Source organism: Salmo salar, chromosome 01 (genome assembly GCF_965601325.2).
Source record: "Salmo salar chromosome 01, fSalSal1, whole genome shotgun sequence".
NCBI classification, from domain to species: domain Eukaryota; kingdom Metazoa; phylum Chordata; class Actinopteri; order Salmoniformes; family Salmonidae; genus Salmo; species Salmo salar.
The window spans coordinates 39,573,687-39,597,358 of record NC_138291.1 but is presented as its reverse complement, the minus strand read 5'-3'; the positions used below and the strand labels follow the sequence as shown (position 1 = coordinate 39,597,358).

Here is a 23,672-nt window from a genome sequence, read left to right as displayed (position 1 = left end):
TTATGCAAATACTCTTTACAATCACACACACACACAACTTGTTAACTTACGCTGTTCTTAGAGTTGAGAAAATACAGCCTTTATCCCTTTAATGCTGAAATTGTAAAGGTCTTTGAAAAACATTGTCCCTATTGTCCTTTGCTCTGTTTTAAACATACTATATGCCAATAATATACACTACCATTCAAAAGTTTAGGGTCACTTAGAAATGTCCTTGTTTTTGAAAGAAAAGCACATTTTTGGTCCATTAAAATAACATCAAATTGATCAGAAATACAGTGTAGACATTGTTAATGTTGTAAATTACTATTGTAGCTGGAAACGGCTGATTTTTAATGGATTATCTACATAGGCGTACAGAGGCCCATTATCAGAAACCATCACTCCTGTGTTCCAATGGCACATTGTGTTAGCTAATCCAAGTTTATCATTTTAAAAAGGCCAATTGATAATTAAAAAACCCTTTTGCAATTATGTTAGCACAGCTGAAAACTGTTGTTCTGATTAAAAAAGCAATAAAACTGTCCTTCTTTAGACTAGTTGAGCATCAGCATTTGTGGGTTCGATTACAGGCTCAAAATGGCCAGAAACAAAGCCCTTTCTTCTGAAACTCGTCAGTCTATTCTTGTTCTGAGAAATGAAGGCTATTCCATACGAGAAATTTCATTTCTCAGAACAAGAACAGACTGACGAGTTTCAGAAGAAAGTTCTTTGTTTCTGGCCATTTTGAGCCTGTAATCGAACCCACAAATGCTGATGCTCCAGATACTCAACTAGTCTAAAGAAGACCAGTTTTATTGCTTCTTTAATCAAGACAACAGTTTACAGCTTTGCTAACATAATTGCAAAAGGGTTTTCTAATGATCAATTAGCCTTTTAAAATTATAAACACTGATTAGCTAACACAACGTGCCATTGGAACACAGGAGTGATGGTTGCTGATAACGGGCCTCTGTACGCCCATGTAGATATTCAATTTTTTTTAAATCATCAATTTCCAGCTACAACATTAACAATGTCTACACTGTATTTCTCATCAAATTTATGTTATTTTAATGGACCAAAAAATAGCTTTTCTTTCAAAAACAAGAATTTCTCAGTGACCCCAAACTTTTGAATGGTAGTGTACATATTAGTCTATGAAATAATCACAGTCAAAGATTGATGGGCAAAATTTGGGAGGTTAAATTCAAAGACAAAAGATATCCAATGATTCTTTCAAATCCTGAAAAAAAAATGACTGACCACAATTTTTTTTTCTTTCTCCCTTACCTGGATTGCGCTGGTTGCTGGCAGCCGTCGTTGGGCGTTGCTATGGCAGCCCTAGCAGAAGATTGCTGCTGCACACCTCTGGTTGCCAAGCTGCTGCTGTTGTTAGGGATAGCCTCCAGAAGTCTGCCATTTCCTGCAGAGACAGAGAGACACCAGCAATCAGCCACTCAGTCTCAGACACCTGCCTCAGCTCAGTCAGCACTTTATCTCCCCCCTCTCTCAGTATTCCACACAGGGACACAGGAATTCACATCGCACAATGAGCTGATTGCTTCACAGGGCCTCTTCATACATTTTCATCACAAATCTCTTTCTTCTGTAGATCATTTGCTATACAATGGTGTGTTCATATTCTAGATTAAAGATTTGTCACACAGAAATTGTATCAATATCTATTGTTGGATCCAAATGGCTTTTCTCTCTAGGCTAACTAGTTCATGAGTAAAAGGCAGATGGATGATATTGGTTGTATTCATAGTCATTGTCATCAATGTATTGGAATGCTTAGCTCAGTCAGGGGTATGACACCCATAGAAACTAAGAATACAGAGAGAAAGTGAAATCAGTTAAATAAACATATGGATAACATATGGTTAGAACAGTCTGCCTGTCTGGTACAGGGGTAGGCAACCCTGGTCCTGGAGTGCAACAGGCACTTCATGTTTTTGATTTAAACGACCTGGAAGACCAGATGTGTTGAATTTAGGCAATCACTGAACTGGTCAATTAGCTCAGTTGGTCAGGTGTAGTGCCTAGTTGGAACAAAATCCTAGCCCTGGTCTGTATGGTCTAGCTAGCATAATCATTTCCTCTGGTCAAAGGAGAAAGGTCTCTTCCCACTTAAAACAATATTGACTCCAACCAGACAGGAAGCGAGAGGTTTTACTCCGCCCAAAATCTGTCAATGAAAATAAGCCTATGAAGTGAGGAATTTTGGGATGGAGGTCAATGAGTGTCGAATACATGTAAAAAAAATAAAAATAAATAAGTCTATGATTTTCTAAGTGAGGCTCATTTGATGGAATTGAAGTTTCGTAACGGTTAGGTTGTTACAAATGCACTGATATAAGTGGACGCACGTGGTATTTCGGCAACTTTGGAAAAAAAGAGACTACAGCATCTTGGACTTGTGCCTGTTGTCATAGAGAAAGATAGGAGGACTCATCAAGGATATAACCCGTTCTGGCACGGACATTGCCATTGAGGGCTTCCACCATTTTAAAGTAGTTAACTGGGTGAGTTTGGAGACATCAGCCAATGAAAAAGAAAATGGACTACTTTAAAACGGAGATAGCCTCAAAAGGCACTGCCATGCTGTCACAGATGCTATGATGATATAGATGAAGCTGAGTCCTCTCTCTCTATGGTCTGTTCACACGCATATCTGCCCTCTCATTGGCTAGAATGGTCCCACCTGATCTCACCTCCTCCCACCTGCCTTCAATCTGATGTATTTCCATTGTTAGAGTGTTCCGTTGACTATCTCGTCAATATAATAGACAATCTTTGCTCTAACATGCTGTCCTCTATAGCTCAGTTGGTAGAGCATAGTGCTTGCAACACCAGGATACTGGGTTCAATTGCCGGGACCATCCGTATGTAAGAATGACTAAATCGCTTTGGATTTTTTTTAAGTGTCTGCTAAATGGCATATATTTAACATTATCATACTAAGTTGAATCAAGTAGGACGAAAAGCAATTGAATGGAATTGCATGGTAACAAACTTCCTTCACCACCACAACAAATATAATGATTCTGAGCAGAGTGAAGTGCTTATTAAAATATAGTTACAGCTGGATGTTGTGCAACATCATGTCTCACTGGATAATGCCAGCAAATATTCAAACAAACAAAGCAATATACTTGCAAAACCGCAAAGAATTCTGCCAACTCATTTCAAACAAAGCAATGTGGTGCATAGATATATAATATATTGCTCCCACACTGTGCAATACCCTTTCTTTTGGTTTAGTACCTGGGAATGTTGTTCACCAGACACTGGGGGGAGGGGACTACGACAACACTGCTGAATGAAAGGATTGGTCACCTGATTGGTGCCCTCCATTAGCTAGTAATGCATGCCCCACCACACCCCCTGCTGACCATCAGCTGCAGCCCAGGCCATGGCAGGTAAGGGCACCAGGCTAATAATATATAGTCTGCCATTTCTGTTCAAAAGGGCATCTCTACAGGGGCCAGACATGACCCGAAGTGGTATTTCTCAGGCGCTGTAATGGCAGCATGGAATCCAATCAACGATGAGTGACAAAACCAAAATGGTGGACTTGGCTGAAGGAAATTATAAAAAGACCCGTAGTTTAAGTAACTTAAACTACGTAATTAAATTACGAAGTCATGTTTTGGATCACCCGGAAGAAAGTGGATGTTTACCAAAACACATTAAGAGATTTCCTTTGCTTATCATAAAGGTGTGTTCCACTGGTTTAATTATGAGTCTACAAAAGCTATCCAAAATGAGGACCCTGGTGAAGTCACCGTTAAAATGTATAAATTAAAATGCTGTGTTTTTATGCAGATCAGAAAAGCAAATACATCCCAATTGGCACCCTATTCCCTACATAGCACACTATATGGATAGGGTACCATTTGGGAGGCATTTACCTCATGTGATCTGGTGCTGGGAGGAAATACCCCTCAGAGGAGAAGATTAGTCCTGAGTCCGTGTCATTCATCAGAATTAGGCCCAGGCTGACAGATGAATGCTATAACTGTGTGTGTGTGTGAGTGGGGGTCTGGTATGGCTGGGGCTTAGTCTGTGTGTATCCGGATGACTGATGATGAAACACTTGAAGATGACATCACATTTTAAAATAGGAGATTACCGAGCGAGTGCTTCTCGAAGACACATTTTTATTTATTTTACCTTTATTTAACTAGGCAAGTCAGTTAAGAACAAATTCTTATTTTCAATGACGGCCTAGGAACAGTGGGTTAACTGCCTTGTTCAGGGGCAGAACGACAGATTTTTACCTTGTCAGCTCGGGGATTCGATCTTGCAACCTTTCGGTTACTAGTCCAACGCTCTAACCACTGGGCTACCTGCCGCCCCTATGGGGATGTAGTGCTTGGGAAACAAAGGAAAGAAAGGACTATAAATAGCAAATTCTCAAAGAGAGCAGTTTGGCAGCTGGTGAAAAGAAAAATATAGAGGAAAAAAAAAAGAGAAAAGGCAAAAGGAGAAGAAATAGCATGGTTGCCATGACAACTGGTTTGGAGGTACTACCAGCAACAAAATGGTGCCACTTCAGACATCTTATGGCATAACATACTATTTTATTTTACCTTTCAGTTACTAGTCCAACGCTCTAACCACTAGGATACTAGTCTGACTAGCACCTAACAGAGTGTGGAACGGCTCTTTGATGTTGTCGGCACAATGCGTCCATAATGAAGGGGGCTGTGCTTTTACTGGTTGGCTCTTCTCTGTGTCTTTCTCACTTAAAACACCCACACACAGCCCCCAAAACATTACAACGTTTGGATTTTCAAATCCAAAACAATGAGAGGTCTCAACCCCCCCCAAAAATAAAATTACAAATAAATTGGAGAACCAATCAAACCCGTGGCACAACTTCTGAGCGAATATTGCATTAAAAACAGCCTCCTTTCCAGACCAGTGTCTCACAGCTCTATGAGTCACGTGGGTCGAGTCTGCCAGGCTAACAACATCCTCCCTCAAACATGCTCTAATCATTACAATAACCAGTTCGTCACACCAAATATGTGCAGTACATAAAGTACATTACATCACCGTGCTTGTTATGCCGCAGTGATAGCTCATGAACATTTATGTCCAGCTTGAATAAATTCCAATTGATAGAAATTGCAAGTGATGATAAATCCAAGTCATCTGACAATGTACATTTAAAAATATGTGAACAGACCGTTACTTGATACAAATGTTAAATGCCCGTACTCAGTGCATTCCCTTATCACAACTGTGTCCCTCTGACTGCATTGCTGGCTTTAATAGGGAGGCTGGTCAAGTAACACTGGTCAGTCGGCCAAACAAAGCAAGGGTATCGAGTCAATCTTACAAGACCTATGCATTTCCCCAAATGTCTCCCTTTAATTTCTTACAGCACCCGCTCACGATCCACCCATACCTACAAACACACTGATGATTTCCAAGCCATAATTAACACTCCACTCACCCCCCACACATCCATCACCATGGATACCAATTCTAGAGAGGGAGGCCTATTCGATTTCGAGGGGAAGACTGTCCAAGGCTTTCAGACGGCAGTGTCTAGGGTGTAGCGGAGAACCTGGCACTGATCTTTGTCCCCAACATGTAGCACTAGACTGCACACAAATTACAGTTGAACAGAGGACAGTGGAGGAGTAGCCAGTAATAGTCCTCGTGGTGAATGACACAATGACTAGAATAGCAGTTATATGACCTTTCTGAAGGTGCTGTTGTTGTCAGTGTGCACTCAAAATGGCTGAGTGTATATACACACTATCAACAATAACTATATTTCTCCAACTCTGGTGAGCTTCATAGGTGTCTTGGAGTTGACTTGCTTGCTGCAACGTCTATGTGTGAAACATCAATTACCTCCACATCAACAAAAAGGCACATCTATTCAGATGTTAAGTCCCCTATACGGGGAACTTTGAGCGGTTCTGGACCGGTTCCGACTGACATTTTGGTGCATAAAGCGCTCTATGAGCGCCGTAGGGTTCCGTGCCTTATAGTGCCAGAAAGACCCATCTGTCTGCCCTCCGCTTCCACTCTGTCAGCGGAACCGACTTGAAGTGTCAGGTTTCACACCCCACATTTGCATAGGGAGTGACGTGTCACATTTTCTGGTCTATCCAGGCAAAGAATACATTTGCTCTTCCTCTGAATAACGGAGCCCAGCCTGGGAGATGGCATATGAAAGTTGACAGTCTAGAGAATCCAACCGTTGTGGTTTCATCCTGCTGTGATATTCGCAGCATGATTTAGAGCTCTCAACATGAAAAAAAGACTAAATCATTTCATAGAATTAAAACAAGACTACTTTCTCTTGGTCTCAGACGGACGAAATCCCTGTGCTTAAAGCTGAAGTTGCAACGAGACACCATTTGAAATGGACGTTTAGGAGAAAAATTCTCTGTCGTCAGTTATATTAAATAGAGTCAATATTGTACTATCACTAACATGCTGACTACACTGCACAAGCGTTGCAAAATAAATGTACACATACATGTTATTCAATCATTGCACCCACACTGCTCGCGCGAGACAGCGAGCATCTGCGTGGCCAGGCGCTAAAATAGAAATTGGTTCTATTTGTGACGCTCGACGCGCTGCAAGTCCCATCTCCTCATTGGTTTTTAGGAGCATATACCCACGTGGGTGATTGAAAGATGAACTGAGGTCCACACTCCAGTAGCTTGTAGAAATGCTGTAAAGTTGGTTGCCAACCGCCATATTAAGTCCAAAGAAGAAAAAGAAGCCTTAAGGAAGGAGGAGAGATGACGAGAAACTAATTCGGTTCACCGTTTTATTTCGGGATTAATTGCCAATGTTTATATACCAGGACAAATTAGCTAGCTAGCTAAATTGCTATAAATGTTTAATGGTTTCTGACCTGTCCCCAAATGAATAATTGGTTCAGAGGTTGTTTTGATATTTCAACCTGCGTGTCCTGGTCACTTCTGGTGTGGGTGAACAAAATCAACGTGCACATGTCCGGTTTGGTCACCATGGAAGTATGATCACATGTATTATACAGTTATAAGAAAGGTGAAATCTTATAGTAAGTCGTTTATAATTTAAATGTTACTATATTTAGAAAGAATTTCAGTCATTTCAGGCCCCATTGCCCAACTTTTGTTGAATAGGGGGTAAAAAAATGGTATTGTACTATATACTTGAGTTTGTGGCTTCAAAAGTGAGTACACCTCAGCAATTGATAACTATTTTTTTTTACCAGAAAGGTGAGTTCTAGACCTTTCTGAAATTATGCAACATGTGCAGGTATGTTTATTTAGGTGGAAATCTAAATTTTGCCCTATCATTCAACTGGTTAAAAAGCCAACTATTTGTTCACAAAGTATTTCAAGACTGATGGCTATCAATTCTTTATTTATTTAACCTTTATTTAACTTGGCAAGTCAGTTAAGAACAAATTCATATTTACAATGACGGCCTACTCCGGCCAAACCCGGACGATGCTGGGCCAATTGTGTGCCGCCCTATAGGACTCCCAATCACGGCCAGATGTGATACAGCTTGGATTCGAACCAAGGACTGTAGTAATGCCTCTTGCACCGAGATGCAGTGCCTTAGACCGCTGCGCCACTTGTGAGCCCTAAAATAAAATCAATAAACTGAAGCACTGAAGGGCGCAGTCTGCCTTTCTGTCTGTTTGTCTATACTTGCACAGCCGTGCACCAGCCATTGTTTTCACCTGAATGGTTTCACCCTTAAATGAGTTTTACACAAAGAGAGAGGAGCAAGACCTAATCTTCCCAAGCAATTTAATTGATATTGCCAGCCAGCACAATATAACAGCAGTACAGAGTTTAATAGGCTGTACAAAAATATAAATGCAACAATTTCAGAGATTCATATAAGGACATCAGTCAATAGAAATAAATGAATTAGGCCCTCATCTATGGATTTAACATCAAAGGGCATACAGATATGCATCAGTTGGTCACAGATACCTTAAAAAAAAAAAAAGGCAATGGACTTCAGGATCTCGTCACGGTATCTCTGTGTATTCAAATTGCCATCGATAAAATGCAATTGTGTTCATTATCCGTAGCTTATGCCTGCCCATACCATAATCCCATCCCACCATGGGGCACTCTGTTCAGAACGTTGACATGAACAAACTGCTCGCCCAAACGACGCCATAAACGTACGTGGTCTGTGGTTGTGAGCCCAGTTGGACATACTGTTAAATTCTCTTAAATGATGTTGGAGGTGGCTTATGGTAGAGAAATTAACATTCAATTCTCTGGCAACAGCTCTGGTGGACATTCCCGTAGTCAGCATGCCAATTGGAAGCTCCAACAGACATCTATGGCGTTGTGAGTGGCCTTTTATTGTCCCCAGCACAAGGTGCACCTGTGTAATGATCATGCTATATAATCAGCTTCTTGATATGCCACACCTGTCAGGTGGATGGACTATCTTGGCAAAGGAGAAATGTTCACTAACAGGGATGTAAACAAATTTGTGTAAAACATGAGAAAAATACGTTTTTTGCACGCATGTAAAATTTCAGGGATCTTTTGTTTCAGCTCATGAAACATGGGAGCAACACTTTACATGTTGCGTTTATATTTTTGTTCAGTATATATTCATGCGGTGCGGTGTGACCCTTTTTCCTTAAGAATACCATCATATTCCTCCTACACTGTTAAAATGTGACCTTTAAAATAGTCAATGGTGCTTTGTATGGATGTAATTCACATCTCCAGTGATCAGGAGGAGGCTGCATTCCAAGACCTGCGGCTGGGGAGACCGAGCAGGGCCCAGCGGCCATTGCCATAATTCAAAGTAGTCTTGGTGCTCGGCCAACAGAGCCAAACACAGGGAGATTAAGTATGATTATCACAAAACCAAGACGGAGACGTGACGGACCGCCAAAACATGAGCTGTATGTATGGCATGTATTTATCACTGTATCACACAACCTGTCCAAACAATATGTTAATAAGTCAGCCGTAGGTCTACTTGTAATGAATGCTTAATATTGACAGACAATAATTCCAAACACACAGTGCAGTCTGGCTCGTTGTACAAAGCGCAGGTTTTCAATTCAGCGGGTAACATTTGAGATATTTTCTGGAATGCAGATACTGACAGTACAACAAGTGTTGACCTAACTGCAGTATTGTGTAGAAAATGACCAAATGGAAATGTGTTGAGTTGGCATCGACATAAAATGATTAATGACTTTGTTGTAAATAACGAGAACTTGTCAGAGGACAATAGAAGGCATCTGTTATTTGTTGAATGAACCGAGGTTGAAAGTAACAGTTGTTTTCTTATTCCATCTAGGGCTGTCCCCGAGGGGAAAAAATATTGGTCGACCAAGAGCCCTCTGTTCTTTCTACCAATCGACTGGTTTAAATGTTCAAACGTGTATTTTTCCATATATAGACACATCCTATGTGTTTTAATCAAATCAACTATATGCACTGAGCTTGTCTGATGCTTTAAGCAAACTGTTGGATGAAATAATTAAGACACACAATTGACTAAAGAGTCCGACCAACAATTGATTTGATTGTGCCGGGTCAGGCTGACTTGCTGCCCTGTGTAAAAAAAAGAAAGAAAAAAAGACAGCGAGTGACTGACTAGCTCCCGTTCTCTCTCTCTCTCTCTCTCTCTCCCCCCTCACTGCTGTAGCGACCACCACAGAACATCAACAGTGTGTATCGCGCTGTCCGTGTTGCTGAAGCTGCAACCTAATACAGCCATGTCTGACTGAAAAGTTATGTTACCGACTGAAAAGTTAACATTCCCTATTCCCTCAACCCTTGCTCTCTTTACGACACATGTAAGCATCGCATGCACGTGACCAATAGGGTCTGACCTATAGCATATCATAATCACATCAATAAATGAGTTATAACAAACTCTGAACAACGTAACACGTGACAGCAAAATGGAAAGACAAAAAAAGAAAACACTGCATTCATTTGTGAATGCATTTTCAGAAATATTTATTGTTTACGCTAACTATTCAATGGCCGCTTTGTTATTTTTAAACTAAAACGCTTGATTGCATTTGAAATCATGAATAACTCGTATGCTGTTTGATGACATGAACAAATACATTTTTGATACAGCAGCCTATATAAAAGTATTAAAATATAGGCTTAAGTAAGTTAAGACTAAACAGGAGGTGCTCTTAGGCAAACAAGCTCGATGGTGGTTATACAAGGCTGCTTTACTAAGCCTACTAATGATAATGACATTACTTATTATAATAATGCTGATCATAATAACAATAAGGAGATCAAGGAAAAAATAGAGTTATTATCATTATTATAAACATAATTTTTCTGTCAATTAGGAAAAGTGTAAACACTAAATAAATGATAAATAATACCAGAGAGGCTGGTCTAACAAAAATGTAAAGCCTTCATTACAGCATAGCAAAGTTTTTTTTTAAAGTATTTATCCGATATGTGGGTTTCATGAGGCTTGCAGTTCACGGAATCAGTAGGCTATTAAACAAACACTGAAGCAGGATCTGTCTTATTTCTGTAGATATATATGGATGATTTATAAAGCCAGGCACATTTATCAGTTAGGCTGTTGATTATAGATTAACTTGGGGTTTCTTCTCTCCTCACTTTTCTTAGACAATAAGGCAAGGGTTGTTTTCTAGTCTCCTCATTCTGCTGCTACCTCCGCCGCATTGTTTTCAACACCAATATGCTGGTTAACTTTGCTATTATGCACATGGCAACATGGTCTAGGAAAAGGTGGCAATTCAATAGCGCACTGATGCGTTTCTGAACCGTGGACAACGACCACTATCCAACGCGGGAGAAAGCGCATTTGTTATAAAATAGTAGAATTTGTATTAGTGTTGCACCATTGTTCTTACATAATATAACCATATACAATTTCAGTAGCACATGTCTTAGACTGCTGGACTGTGCCATCCCCACAGCTTCCACAATGGATCAGTCCACTCAGACAGGCGCCAATCAGACAGTTGTCTTGTACACCATGATTTTAAAAGTTATAAAATGTGCTGCTGCTCGACTAAAGAAACCTTGGTCGACCAACAGCCTATATATCATACAAACAATCGACAAATGGGGTGAGCCCTAATTCCATCTCATCAAGGGGTGACAAAGAGAAATAGCCATCACAAAAATCAACAAAGACAGGAAAAAACACAGTGACATTAAAGCCTATGATTAAACCCTGTTTTCAGATTTTTGGAATAAACACGGCCTTTTTCAAATCTCCTGCAGAAGCCTGTGCTTCCTAAAGAGCCAGAAGGTCGGAGTGACGCTACTGCCCCCAAGAGGTGAAAATATAAAGGACTTGCATCTGACAAGAAATCCAGAGAAACCCATGGGTACATCCAAAATGGCATCCTATTCCCCAGATAGTGCACTACTTTTGACCAGGACCCATAAGGCTCTGCTCAAAAGAAGTGCACTATATGGGGAATAGGGTGCCATTTCAGACAGCCCATGAATTAACAGATGCCTAGACTGATGACTAACCTTGCGGTGCTGTGCGAGGTGTTTTCTGTGTCCTGTAGCTGTGCTGCTGTGTAGCGTTCTGTGTGGTCCGGACGTTGGTGGTGTTCCAGCGCGTAGGCTTTGGGATGACCCTGCGAGGAGCTGGGGTCTCCAGAGGGCTCTTACCCCCTCCTCCCCTCTGCTGGCTAGATGGGTCTGGAGATGCTTCAGAAGAAGAGGAGACACAAAGCAGATGACATACAGTACCAGTTAAAAGTTTGGACACACCTACTCATTCAAGGGTTTTTCTTTATTTTTACATTGTAGAATAATAGTGAAGACATCAAAACTATGAAATAGCACATATGGAATCATGTACTAACCAACAAAAAAAAAAAGTGTTAAACAGATCTAAATATATTTTAGATTCTTCAAAGTAGCCACCCTTTGCCTTGATGACAGTTTTGCACACTCTTGGCATTCTCTCAACCAGCTTCATGAGGTAGTCACCTGGAATGCATTTCAATTAACAGGTGTGCCTTGTTAAAAGTGCAATTGTGGAATTTCTTTCCTTCTTAATACGTTTGAGCCAATTAGTTGTGTTGTGACAAGGTAGGGGTGGTATACAGAAGATAGCCCTATTTGGTAAAAGACCAAGTCCATATTATGGCAAGAACAGCTCAAATAAGCAAAGAGAAACAAAAGACATGAGGGTCAGTCAAAGCAAAAATTAAGAACTTTGAACGTTTCTTCAAGTGCAGTCGCAAAAACCATCGAGCGCTATGATGAAACTGGCTCTCATGAGGACCGCCACAGGAAAGGAAGACCCAGAGTTACCTCTGCTGCAGCAGGATAAGTTCATTAGAGTTACCAGCCTCAGAAATTGCAGTGCAAATAAATGCTTCAGAGTTCAAGTAACAGACACATCTCAACATCAACTGTTCAGAGAAGACTGTGTGAATCAGGCCTTCATGATCGAATTGGTGCAAAGAAATCACTGCTAAAGGACCTCAATAACAAAAAGAGACATGCTTGGGCCAAGAAACACAAGCAATGGACATTAGACCGGTGGAAATCTGTCCTTGTTACCACATGATTCCATTTTTGCAAATGAAAATGAAATTCACTGCTCGACTGAGAGACCTTACAGACAATTGTACGTGTGGGGTACAGAGATGAGGTAGTCACACTATTATTGCACACAGAGTGAGTCCATGCAACCTATGAAGAAAATGTTTACTCAAACTTATTTAGGCTTGCCATAAAAAAAAGGGGTAGAACACTTATTGAACTCAAGACATTGAAACTTTTCATTTGTCCTTCATTTGTTACAATTTTTTTATTTATTTTATTTTTTACATTTAATACATTTTCAATTCAGGCTACAACACTACAAAATGTGAAAAAAAGTAAAGGGGTGTGAATACTTTCTGACGACAGATCCTAATGCCATTCTCATCATTTGTTTCAATGAGGCAACTGACTCAGGAAACGTAGCACCCTACCTGTGGCTGGAACAGCAGGGGAAGAGTCTGCAGCATCAAGGTGGGTAATATGAACGTGACCGGGAAGGTCCTGAGGAAGCCGAGGGTCTGGATGGACAGTGGCAGCAGGGCCAGTGTTCAGCATGGAGGTTGAGGGCACAGAGGCGTGGCCAGTCACTACACTCAGAGCAGAACCTAGGAGACGGTTCTGAGAGGATGAGAGGGCATGGATGAAGTGGTCAGAACTATTATTGAATGACTAAAAGTAAAAAGGGTTGAGTATAGCGGTGATGAAAGACGCAATAGAAAAAGAAGTACACCGAACACCACACTGCTTGAAACATTGCAGACATACTCAGACTCTGGGACTGTATAAAGATGTGTACAACTTTAGGGGTCTACATAAATATACTTTTACATAACTTCATGCAACAATTAGAATGACAGCAACTTATTGAGGAAAATATTACTATCTGGAGCACTCGAGTGAAGGCTCAGCGCTCCTCCTTCCCTACAGTACCTGCAGCTCCATCTGTTGGCTCTGGATCCACTCCAGGTGCTGCAGTCTCTGCTGGGTCACGGTGTTGAGCTGCTCCTCCAGCTGGGTCACCCTCTCTGATGCTCTGTCCTCTCTGGCCTCCTGAGCCCTGCCTGGGTACCTGTCTGACTCCAGCAGCCTCTGTAGCCCCTCCCACACCTGGGAAACACACGCCTCCATGTCACTCTGAGAAACAAACCATTTTGCATCCATATTCAGTCCACTAAGCATTTTAGGTAGACTTTGGGGGGTTTGGACTTACAAAAGCTTTCTCAGATGGCATCATAATCTCAGAAGGACATAGAAAAAAATAACACACAACTGCTCTGCTACAACAATACCTTGATGAGTGGTGCTGTGGCAGCAGCTGTGACCACGGCTGCAGTGGAGGCAGCTCCCGTATCCCCTGAGAGGCCAGAAACAGGCTGGGGCTCATGGCTCGATGGTGGCCCCTGGTCCAGTAACTGCACCTTCACCTCTCGCCTCAAGGGGGCAGTCTGGGACCTGAGGAAAACAGTATCGAATGGAGTCATGATGACTACAACCTAAAGATTTGGGATGTACAACTGTGTTGCAATGTAGACAAACATTACAAACACAAATACATCTGGCATGTAAAAAGTGAAAATCATCCCACAGCTTTGTGCCATGCTTACCTCTGTCTTAGAGCTGCCAAGAGTGCCCCTTTGCCACCAGCAGCATATCGGGATATTAGCAGATCATGGTCTAAGGGACAACCCAAGAGTGGGGTTATGATACAAAATGGCATAGGGTGAACTCCCAAAGTATTGGGACAGTGACAATGTTGTTGGTGTTTACCTCTGTAGTCCAGCACTTTGAAATGATTTGAATTTGAAATGATACAATTACTATGAGGTTAAAGTGCAGACTGTCAGCTTTAATTTGAGGGTATTTTCATCCATATTGGGTGAACCATTTAGAAATTACAGCACTTTTTGTACATAGTCACCGCATTTTAGGGGACCAAAAGTATTGGGGAAAAAATCATTAATGTGTATTAAAGTAATCAAAAGTTTAGTATTTAAGTCCCATATTCCTAGCACACAATTATTACATCAAGCTTGTGACTCCACAAACTTGTTGGATGCATTTGCTTTTTGTATTGGTTGTGTTTCAGATTATTTTGTGCCCAATAGAAATTAATGGTATTTGGAGTTATTTTTTATTGTAAACAAGAATATAACATAATAGAATGTGGATGCTACCATGATTACAGATAATCCTGAATAATGATGAGTGTGAAAGTTAAACGCACAAATATCATAGCCCCAAGACATGCTAACCTCTCACTATTACAATAACAGGGGAGGTTAGCAATTTTGGGGGGGCGGTATGATACTTATATCTCTGTAACTTTCGCACTCATCATTATTCACGATTCATTCCGGGTTATCGGTAATCATAGTAGCATCTCCATTAATGTAGAAGTGTTTAGAAACATAGTCTATTCTTATTTTGAATCAAAGTAACTCCAAATACTCTCAAATTAAAGATGACAGTCTGCACTTTAATCTCAGTCATTGTATTGTTTCAAATCCAAAGTGCTGGAGTACAGAACCAAAACAACAAAATCACTGACCCAATACTTTTGGAGCTCACTGTATATGAAGTAGCCAGTAGATAATCAATGACAGCATACTGTCCAGTACATCAGAGGTTTAGCCCAAGGACACTTACCTTTGTCCTCACTGCCCTTAGTTTGAACAGAGGTCGCTGTTTCTTTTCCATCTATACTAGGAACCTGAAATTGGAATTTAAATGACACCAGTTTAAAATGTATTATATTTGTATGGGTGACATACTTGTGAGGCACACACTTCTCAGGAAAAAAAAAGCTAGAAGACATCTTACTTGGGACTCTATTTGTGGGACACTTTTTATGGGACTCTTTCTGCGTGCTTTCGTTCCCTCTGGAAAAGACAACATGGGAAGAGAAAAATGTTGGTCAGACTGAAATCAATGGCATATACAACTGCAATACAGTATAACATTTTCACTGGCCTTATAACGAGTGTGGGTTTACTTAGCCTACCAGAGGGTGAAACTGATGGCAGGTTTGCTTGCAGGGCAGGAGGCACATGCCTGTGCTCTTGTTTCCTTGCTTGTCTTTGCTTTTCGATCTTTGGTGGCTCGTCAAGAAGAGAGGGCTGGGCAACATCACGCAACTTCTTCACTGTTATCTTTACATTGTCTGTTTTATTAGATATGGTGGACAACGACCCCAAATCCCTCTGCCCTTCATAGCTCTGCTCAGGAAAGTGAATCTTAGTTGCACGAATCAAGACATCTCCAGCGTCAGAACTTGAATTGGATTCGTCAAGGTTTATATTCCTTGCAAAGTTCAGAAGTTCATTTGATCGGCTCAGAAGAGTATGAGCCATATCTAATCGACTCTGACGTTCAGTTGATTATCTAGTAGCGAGCACTGTAGTAGAGTAGATTGTATGATAGATAGTATGCTCAACACCAGACCCGATCAGGCATTACACATAACATAGTTGTTACTAACCGTGGGAGTTGATATAGATAAATAAAACAACCAATGTCGCAATTCTCCTTAGGAAGTCGAACATTTAAATATCCCGCTTCACGCTTGTTTAATGACGACTTTATGCTAACAGTAGCTAGCTACTGACGTTAGCTGGCTAACACCTCTAAAAAGTTGAAAGCACAACGCGACAAAACTCAGCAGAAAGTAGCTAGCTAGACCTATGTAATTTTGAACAAACTGAATTCGTTGCAACCCGAGGTCAGAATCGAACAATACATAATAGCTTCCCAACTGCTAGCTAACGATGGAAAATATGAAAACACAGCAACTGTTGCTGACAACAATAACTTCCGGCCAAGGACCATCCTCTCTCCGCGAGAAATATCGCCATCATCTGCTGGGCATGATAGGGACTCCATGGATGAGGAAACATTAATCCAAAGAGAACATATATTAATACAATCTTAAATAATTAAACGTATGTTGTTGATCATTATTTATATTAGATAAAAGGAGGGCTAGCGAACAACTGGATAATGAGGTCCGGAATATTTTAATTACCTCGTGTTACACCGGAGTGTTTATGTTGTGACACAAAATTCATCCTAATTTGACATTTCGGTTATTATTTTCGAGAATTTACTTTTTGATTTTGAGTTCCATACATATCCATACGAACGTATACAATATATAATACTATCCTAGAAATATTTGTTTTAAAAACAATTTTTAATTTCCAATATCTGGCCTTTCAAGCCTCTCGAAACTGTTGGTGCCGCAGCCACTGCAGTCCCCTTTTCATAACGTCACATGTCCTTCGGAATCTGGGTGGGTGAATGACTTCTTTGCTGTGTTAAAGAAAATGTGATTTATCATGCATTTTATGCACACAACTTGATATCAAAATGTATGTAATGTCTTCAAATGCTTCACTTGTCCTGCGCTATATAGTTAGCTTGTGAACCTTACCAAATCAGCTAGGGAACTTTTAACGTTAGCTGTACACTGCGCTTGCTAGCTAGCTAGCTAACACAAAAAGGCTTAAACTATGTAGTAGGTAGCTATGGAAATGGTCAGTTATGAATGCGTGGTCAGGTGTCATATATAGCTAATCAACGAATACTCTGTAGCTATCTTGGTAATTCAGTACTCCCTATGCCTAGCTAGTTATAGCTAGTGAACGGACATCATAGCTACATAACAATGGATAGGGCTGTCATTAAATCAATTACATTCATGGGTGTAACTTTAATCCAACAGAAATCTCGTCGATTTGAACCACCATGGCTATCCAGGTAACAGAAGCGGACCAGGTTAAACAGGTATGTAAATTGAGGATACTCTCACCCCAGTGGAGGCTGGTGACTTGAAAAAATGAGGAGGATGGGAGACTCACTGTATAGGGCGGAACGCACGGAGACCACAAAGTGTGTTTCAAAGTCATCAAAGACTAATTATTTTAACCTAAAGCATTTAATAAACACATTTATAGTACAATATTATGGGGAAGGGGAATGAGAGGGCTACTTAAAGTGTTGGAAAGGGATCACAGCAGTGATTGAATGAGGGTAGGAGGCATGAGTTGAGGTGTTCTGAGGCTTGACCAGTGCATGACAGGATTTTACTCGGAAGACAAAAAACAATAAGACACTACACAGTTAGACAAACAAGATAAGAATGAGTTAGTCCAAGCAAGGAGTAAAATCGTTGATGTGTAATAATGTGATTGTGTAAGGGATTGACTACATACGGTCATGAGAGAAAATTGATAGGGGTTCTCACAGTGCTTGGAAGGGAAACATTCAATGTGCCAGTGGATGATCGGGCACATGAGACGCTGTGGCTTCCGTTCATGTCAGGAGAAAGTTGACAATGGTAGTGGAGTGGAGTAGTCATCACCTCTTAATCAGGGAACAGGAGGGGACTTAGCTGTAAATACAAATAGCAGATCCATTTTATTACAGCTGCGCCATCGTAGGTATGGATGACGAGTTTCTCTATGAAGTTAAACTCAGACATCTCAAAATTCATAAAGTCAAACACAGACTGTGCATCCTGCCCACTTGACACATCAAAGTAGCCCAAGAAACATTCCTGAATAAAGATCTGATCATCCACATACCTGACGATAACTGACAATTGCAAGCAGACTGGTGGCACCATAGGTCCCAGAGCGGTGGGGCAATTTTTACCCCCTGGGGCCTGGAGTTTTTCCTTATGTTAACCTAACTAGGAAAACTCTGGACCCTATAAGGTATGACTGATTAATCAGTACTAAAAAGGTTTTATATGGACTATTAAGGGACCAGTTTTTCAGAATCAAGTCACATGGCTTAACTCCTGAAAAAAAAAAAAATCCTGGCCCGGGGGGGATGAAAACACTCTCAAACTGCAGCTACCTTGTATTTGTTCATATAAATTATATTTCGACTAGATTTGGAGAGGGATTTCCTCTACCCAGACACATAGACAATAGAACTCAAAGGGCTGAGCTTTCTTTATGCATGTTTGCATCATGCAGGCCTATGCAACTGTAGGCCTTGATTTTTTTTTAAATGATTCACATCTGCCATCACTATTATGTTGATTGATTCATTCCAGGTAATAATTTGGGATTAAAAACGTATAGGCAGCCTAGCCAGCCCAATTTTGAAAATAATCAACATTTGATCACATTCACATTTTCTCCTGATACACAAATGGACTATAAATACATAACGTTACCATTTAGTTACCCTGACCAGATGGACAGGGTGCATAGGCTGTATGCAGAAGCTCTTATTACATTTTTACATTTTAGTCATTTAGCAGACGCTCTTATCCAGAGCGACTTACAGTAGTGAATGCATACATTTCATACATTTTTTTTCTGTGCTGGCCCCCCGTGGGAATCGAACCCACAACCCTGGTGTTGCAAACACCATGCTCTACCAACTGAGCTACAGGGAAGGCTAACACAAAATTAGTAGCCTACAGTCGATCAGATGGAAAAATAGTCTCGTTTTCATCCCATACAACATGTCAGATTGGGTGTAGCCTAGGCTGCTGCAACATTTGTCTTTTTTTTTGTGTGTGATTGTGTTATCATCTTTGCTAAATAGATACCGGAGGAAAGTGCAAAGCCTACTTGAGCGCACGTGAAAAAATGTGCTGCGTCAACCTCTCTAATCTAACGTTTAATGGATGATGCGATGGAAGCTATCAAGTCATTCAGAATTTTTTTCGACATCCCAGAAAAGATGTAAAGCATCGTAACGTGCAATTACAGGCGGCTTGATGATAGGCTCCCTGTTAACCAGCTATACATTTGATACCAGTTGGTATTGACCGCCCTCACCTTTTCATCAGTCATGAAACTGATCTCAGGCAGAGGTCGACCCTCGCTTTTAATTTGCACCTTATCCGTGTACCCCAGAGAATGAAACGGGTTCTTCAACAAAAAGTCCACAACATTTTCAGCAGCATTGGCCATTCTACCGTTCGGGCGGAGAAAACTGCACACTCGCGCTGGTAGCTAGCTAGCTACTGAAGTTAGCAAGGCAAATGTAAATAAATTGCACTAACTGGACACAAAAATAAAGTTCTAACCCCCCCCCCCCAAAAAAAAATTAGAATATACCTCCTCCATCTCCTGTCATTTAAAAAAAAACTAATTTGAATTGAATAATGTCCCAAAAATGCTCACCTGTCTCTATCCAACAATGTTACCAAGCTTCTCAACACATAGAACCCCTATAATGCTCTGTGGGACAATCCCAATACAACACACTAGGTTCATTGTCTGACCATATATCTATGATTGGATGGACAACATGTCAGTTCATACTGCAAAAGCTTTGATTGGTTGGAGGACGTCCTCCGGAAGTGGTCATAATTACCATGGAAACTCAGCAAAAAAAGAAACGTCCTCACTGTAAACTGCATTTATTTTCAGTAAACTTTACATGTGTAAATATTTGTATGAACATAACAAGATTTAACAAATGAGACAAACTGAACAAGTTCCACAGACTTGTGACTAACAGAAATGGAATAATGTTTCCCTGAACAAAGGGGGGGGGTCAAAATCAAAAGTAACAGTCAGTATCTGGTGTGGCCACCAGCTGCATTAAGTATTGCAGTGCATCTCCTCCTCATGGACTGCACCAGATTTGCCAGTTCTTGCTGTGAGATGTTACCCCACTCTTCCACCAAGGCACCTGCAAGTTCCCGGACATTTCTGGGGGGAATGGCCCTAGCCCTCACCCTCCGATCCAACAGGTCCCAGACGTTCTCAATGGGATTAAGATCCGGGCTCTTCGCTGGCCATGGCAGAACACTGACCTTCCTGTCTTGCAGGAAATCACACACAGAACGAGCAGTATGGCTGGAGGGTCATGTCAGGATGAGCCTGCAGGAAGGGTACCACATGAGGGAGGAGTATGTCTTCCCTTTAACGCACAGCGTTGAGAATGCCTGCAATGACAACAAGCTCAGTCCGTTGATGCTGTGACACACCGCCCCAGACCATGACGGACCCTCCACCTCCAAATCGATCCCGCTCCAGAGTACAGGCCTCAGTGTAACGCTCATTCCTTCGACAATAAATGCGAATCCGTGAAGTGAAGAGCACTTTTTGCCAGTCCTGTCTGGTCCAGCGACGGTGTGTTTGTGCCCATAGGCGACGTTGTTTCCGATGATGTCTGGTGAGGACCTGCCTTACAACAGGTCCACAAGGCCTCAGTTCAGCCTCTCTCAGCCTATTGCGGACAGCCTGAGCACTGATGGAGGGATTGTGCGTTCCTGGTGTAACTCAGGCAGTTGTTGTTGCCATCCTGTACCTGTCCCACAGGTGTGATGTTCGGATGTACCGATCCTGTGCAGGTGTTGTTACACATGGTCTGCCACTGCGAGGACGATCAGCTGTCCGTTCTGTCTCCCTGTAGCACTGTCTTAGGCGTCTCACAGTACGGACATTGCAATTTATTGCCCTGGCCACATCTGCAGTCCTCATGCCTCCTTGCAGCATGCCTAAGGCACGTTCATGCAGATGAGCAGGGACCCTGGGCAATTTTCTTTTGGAATTTTTCATAGTCAGTAGAAAGGCCTCTTTAGTGTCCTAAGTTTTCATAACTGTGACCTTAATTGCCTACTGTCTATAAGCTGTTAGTGTCTTAACGACTTCCACAGGTGCATGTTCATTAATTGTTTATGGTTCATTGAACAAGCATGGGAAACAGTGTTTAAACCCTTTACAATGAAGATCTGTGAAGTTATTTGGATTTTTATGAATTATCTTTGAAAGACAGGGTCTTGAAAAGGGGATGTTTCTTTTGTTGCTGAGTTTATGTCTATGGAAGGGGGTGAGGCCTAACAGCCTCCTAGGTTTTGTATTGAAGCCAAGGCTACTATTACCACATATCTACAACACAAAATCCATGTGTACGTGTGTGTCAGTGGAGGCTGCTTAGGGGAGGACGGCACATAATAATAGTCGGAACAGATCGGATGGCATTAAACACATGAAAACCATGTATTTGACACCATTCCACTTATTCCGCTCCAGCCATTACCACGAGCCTGTCCTCCCCAATTAAGGTGCCACCAACCTCCTGTGGTGTGTGTGTATAATGATTATGTTATCGTGTGTGTCTCTCTCTTTTCACAGTCCCCGCTGTTCCATAAGGTGTATTTTTATCTGTTTTAATATGTATGTGTTCACAGTTTAAAGAATTTCTTGGCACCTACAACAAACTCACCGAGAACTGCTTCATGGACTGTGTGAAGGATTTTACCACAAGAGAAGTAAAGTCAGAGGAGGTAGGTTGATTTCCTTCATGTCTTCAAGACTCAGGTCATGTTCCTCCGCTCAGACGTTGCTGACGCATGTCCGATCTTATAACGCCTGGATAGGTATTTTATGTATCAGCTAACCGCATTAGTCGCGTTCCCCTGCTCAGACGTTGCATGCATCAACCAATGGTTGCGTACCATGTCATCGACTGTGCAGTCGGACACCAGATTGCTATAACAATAAGATTTGGTTAGCTGATACGCCTGGATAGGTATTTTACGTAAGGCCTAGCATGCTTCAGCAACATCCATATGTATAGGGCAATTCCACGGTAGCAGAATGATGCTGACACTCCGATATATTTATTTTCTTTAAAATGTATGTCAAACAAAAACCAATGATTGCAAAGTTAAACAAACCATACAACTCTATGCACAATGACTACTTTTTAAAACAAATTCCAAAGAAAATTGTACAAAAACACATTTACTAGAAGAGTGCATATAAAACAGAATGCTAACAGAATGACAGTTTGATGTTTGTGCCGTCATTCTGTTAGCAAACTTTCTGGATCATGTCCCAAGGTGATTTTGAATGGCATTCAAAATTATTTAATCAAATCCATGAAAACATGGGCCGTTTAAGATATGTCAAATTGTATTTGTGGATTAATTTACTTTTACCTGAAGCTTTTCATGATTGTTTTCTTTTTTGTAAACCATCACAGAAGGCATTGGGTATAAGTAAATGAATCCACAAAAAATAATATAATTTTACATATCTTAAATTACCACGTTTTCATGATATCTTGAAAGCCATTCAAACATGATCCTGGTGCCCGACGGCACAGTCTGACGTGGCACACAACAATTGGTTGTTGCATGCAAGATCTGAGCAGGGGAACACGACCTCATACTTATTACTGAGTAGTAGGCAGTCTCGAGGCCATACTTCCAAATCCTGTCTCGTCGATCGAAGCTGTAGTGGGTAATCTCATCCATCAGAAGGTTCTCTCTAGCAATCGAGCCTGGGGACAATGTTAAGTAATGGCTAAAATAGGACACAATGTGGCACCATTGCTTTTCAACAAAATGTTGTCACTGAATGTTCCTGTATGTTGTCAAATTTCACATTGTACCAGGTTAGCTTCTTTAGAGTAGAAGCAATATTTGTAGAGGTGTGATTATCTGGATATGTGATAGTGTCATTGTTTCCACCTCAGTCCACCTGCTCGGAGAGCTGCCTTCAGAAGTACCTAAAGATGACCCAGCGCATCTCCATGCGCTTCCAGGAGTACCACATCCAGCAGAACGAAGCCCTGGCTCAGAAAGCAGGCTTAATGGGACCACGGTAGAGACTTTCTGCCCTTTACACGCCAGGAGTCGCCCCTCCAGTCTGGTCCCAACTCAATGTGAATCAGTGGATGGCTAACACCAGCCACAAATCTGTCCTTGTCTACCTCCACTACTTGTTAGGCTGGGGCTGATGACTGCTTGGACACTTTTATCCAGAAAAGCCTGATCATGATGTATGAGATCATGTTGAGTTGCGATCCAGGGAGAACATGAGATAAAAATATAAAGTAGCTACCTTTGGTTTTATTATAGTGAAAGTCTGATTGTTGAATAAGGTAATGACAATCCTGGGTATTAGTTTGTCTCCTTTATCCTATGATAATGCCCATTTGTTCTCTGAAATGTTTCTGCACCATTCATTAAACTAAATTGTACATTGGCATACTGCTAAATTGCCCATTGTATAATGTCCTGTTGTTTGACCTCTAAACACTTGACATCGCTGCCTTCTGTTGGTAATGGATTGTCACTGCAGCCAAGATGGTAATAATGAGGAACCGCTCAATGACAACTGTCCTCACTTGAAGGTCATTGGCCTAGAGATGCATAACCAG

General features: G+C 41.3%; 2 protein-coding genes across 3 annotated transcripts in view; one reads left to right on the top strand and one right to left on the bottom strand.

Annotated features, from left to right (window-relative positions):
- Window positions 1–16,554, bottom strand: part of kiaa0586 (KIAA0586 ortholog) — a 115,705-nt gene extending 99,151 nt beyond the window's left edge. Inside the window, exons 1-9 of the mRNA XM_082974267.1 lie at window positions 15,532–16,554; window positions 15,351–15,409; window positions 15,177–15,240; window positions 14,135–14,204; window positions 13,820–13,982; window positions 13,461–13,637; window positions 12,962–13,148; window positions 11,499–11,681; window positions 1,273–1,405 (exon numbers count right to left, since the gene is read on the bottom strand). Coding sequence (XP_082830393.1) covers window positions 1,273–1,405; window positions 11,499–11,681; window positions 12,962–13,148; window positions 13,461–13,637; window positions 13,820–13,982; window positions 14,135–14,204; window positions 15,177–15,240; window positions 15,351–15,409; window positions 15,532–15,880 — 1,385 coding nt within the window. The 5' untranslated portion in view covers window positions 15,881–16,554. The remainder of the gene's footprint in view (window positions 1–1,272; window positions 1,406–11,498; window positions 11,682–12,961; window positions 13,149–13,460; window positions 13,638–13,819; window positions 13,983–14,134; window positions 14,205–15,176; window positions 15,241–15,350; window positions 15,410–15,531) is intronic.
- A 205-nt stretch (window positions 16,555–16,759) lies between these two features.
- timm9 (translocase of inner mitochondrial membrane 9 homolog) lies at window positions 16,760–23,500 on the top strand. 2 transcript variants are annotated; one of them, XM_014194720.3, is made up of 4 exons: window positions 16,760–16,818; window positions 17,251–17,312; window positions 21,694–21,789; window positions 22,986–23,500. In XM_014194720.3, the coding sequence occupies exons 2-4, from the start codon at window positions 17,274–17,276 to the stop codon at window positions 23,115–23,117; spliced, it is 267 nt and encodes an 88-aa protein (XP_014050195.1). In that variant the 5' UTR covers window positions 16,760–16,818; window positions 17,251–17,273; the 3' UTR covers window positions 23,118–23,500. The 2 variants fall into 2 exon arrangements, with proteins under 2 accessions (XP_014050195.1, XP_014050203.1); XM_014194728.2 differs by having other exon boundaries at window positions 16,796–16,897.
- Window positions 23,501–23,672: the final 172 nt, after the last annotated feature.

What these genes read in the sequence shown, in the direction of transcription:
- timm9 (XM_014194720.3), top strand. Translation starts at nt 17,274, where the DNA reads ATGGCTATCCAGGTAACAGAAGCGGACCAGGTTAAACAG. An exon ending in AAGCGGACCAGGTTAAACAG is followed by an intron (nt 17,313 to 21,693) that starts GTATGTAAATTG and finishes ATGTGTTCACAG; the next exon opens with TTTAAAGAATTTCTTGGCAC. An exon ending in GAGAAGTAAAGTCAGAGGAG is followed by an intron (nt 21,790 to 22,985) that starts GTAGGTTGATTT and finishes TTTCCACCTCAG; the next exon opens with TCCACCTGCTCGGAGAGCTG.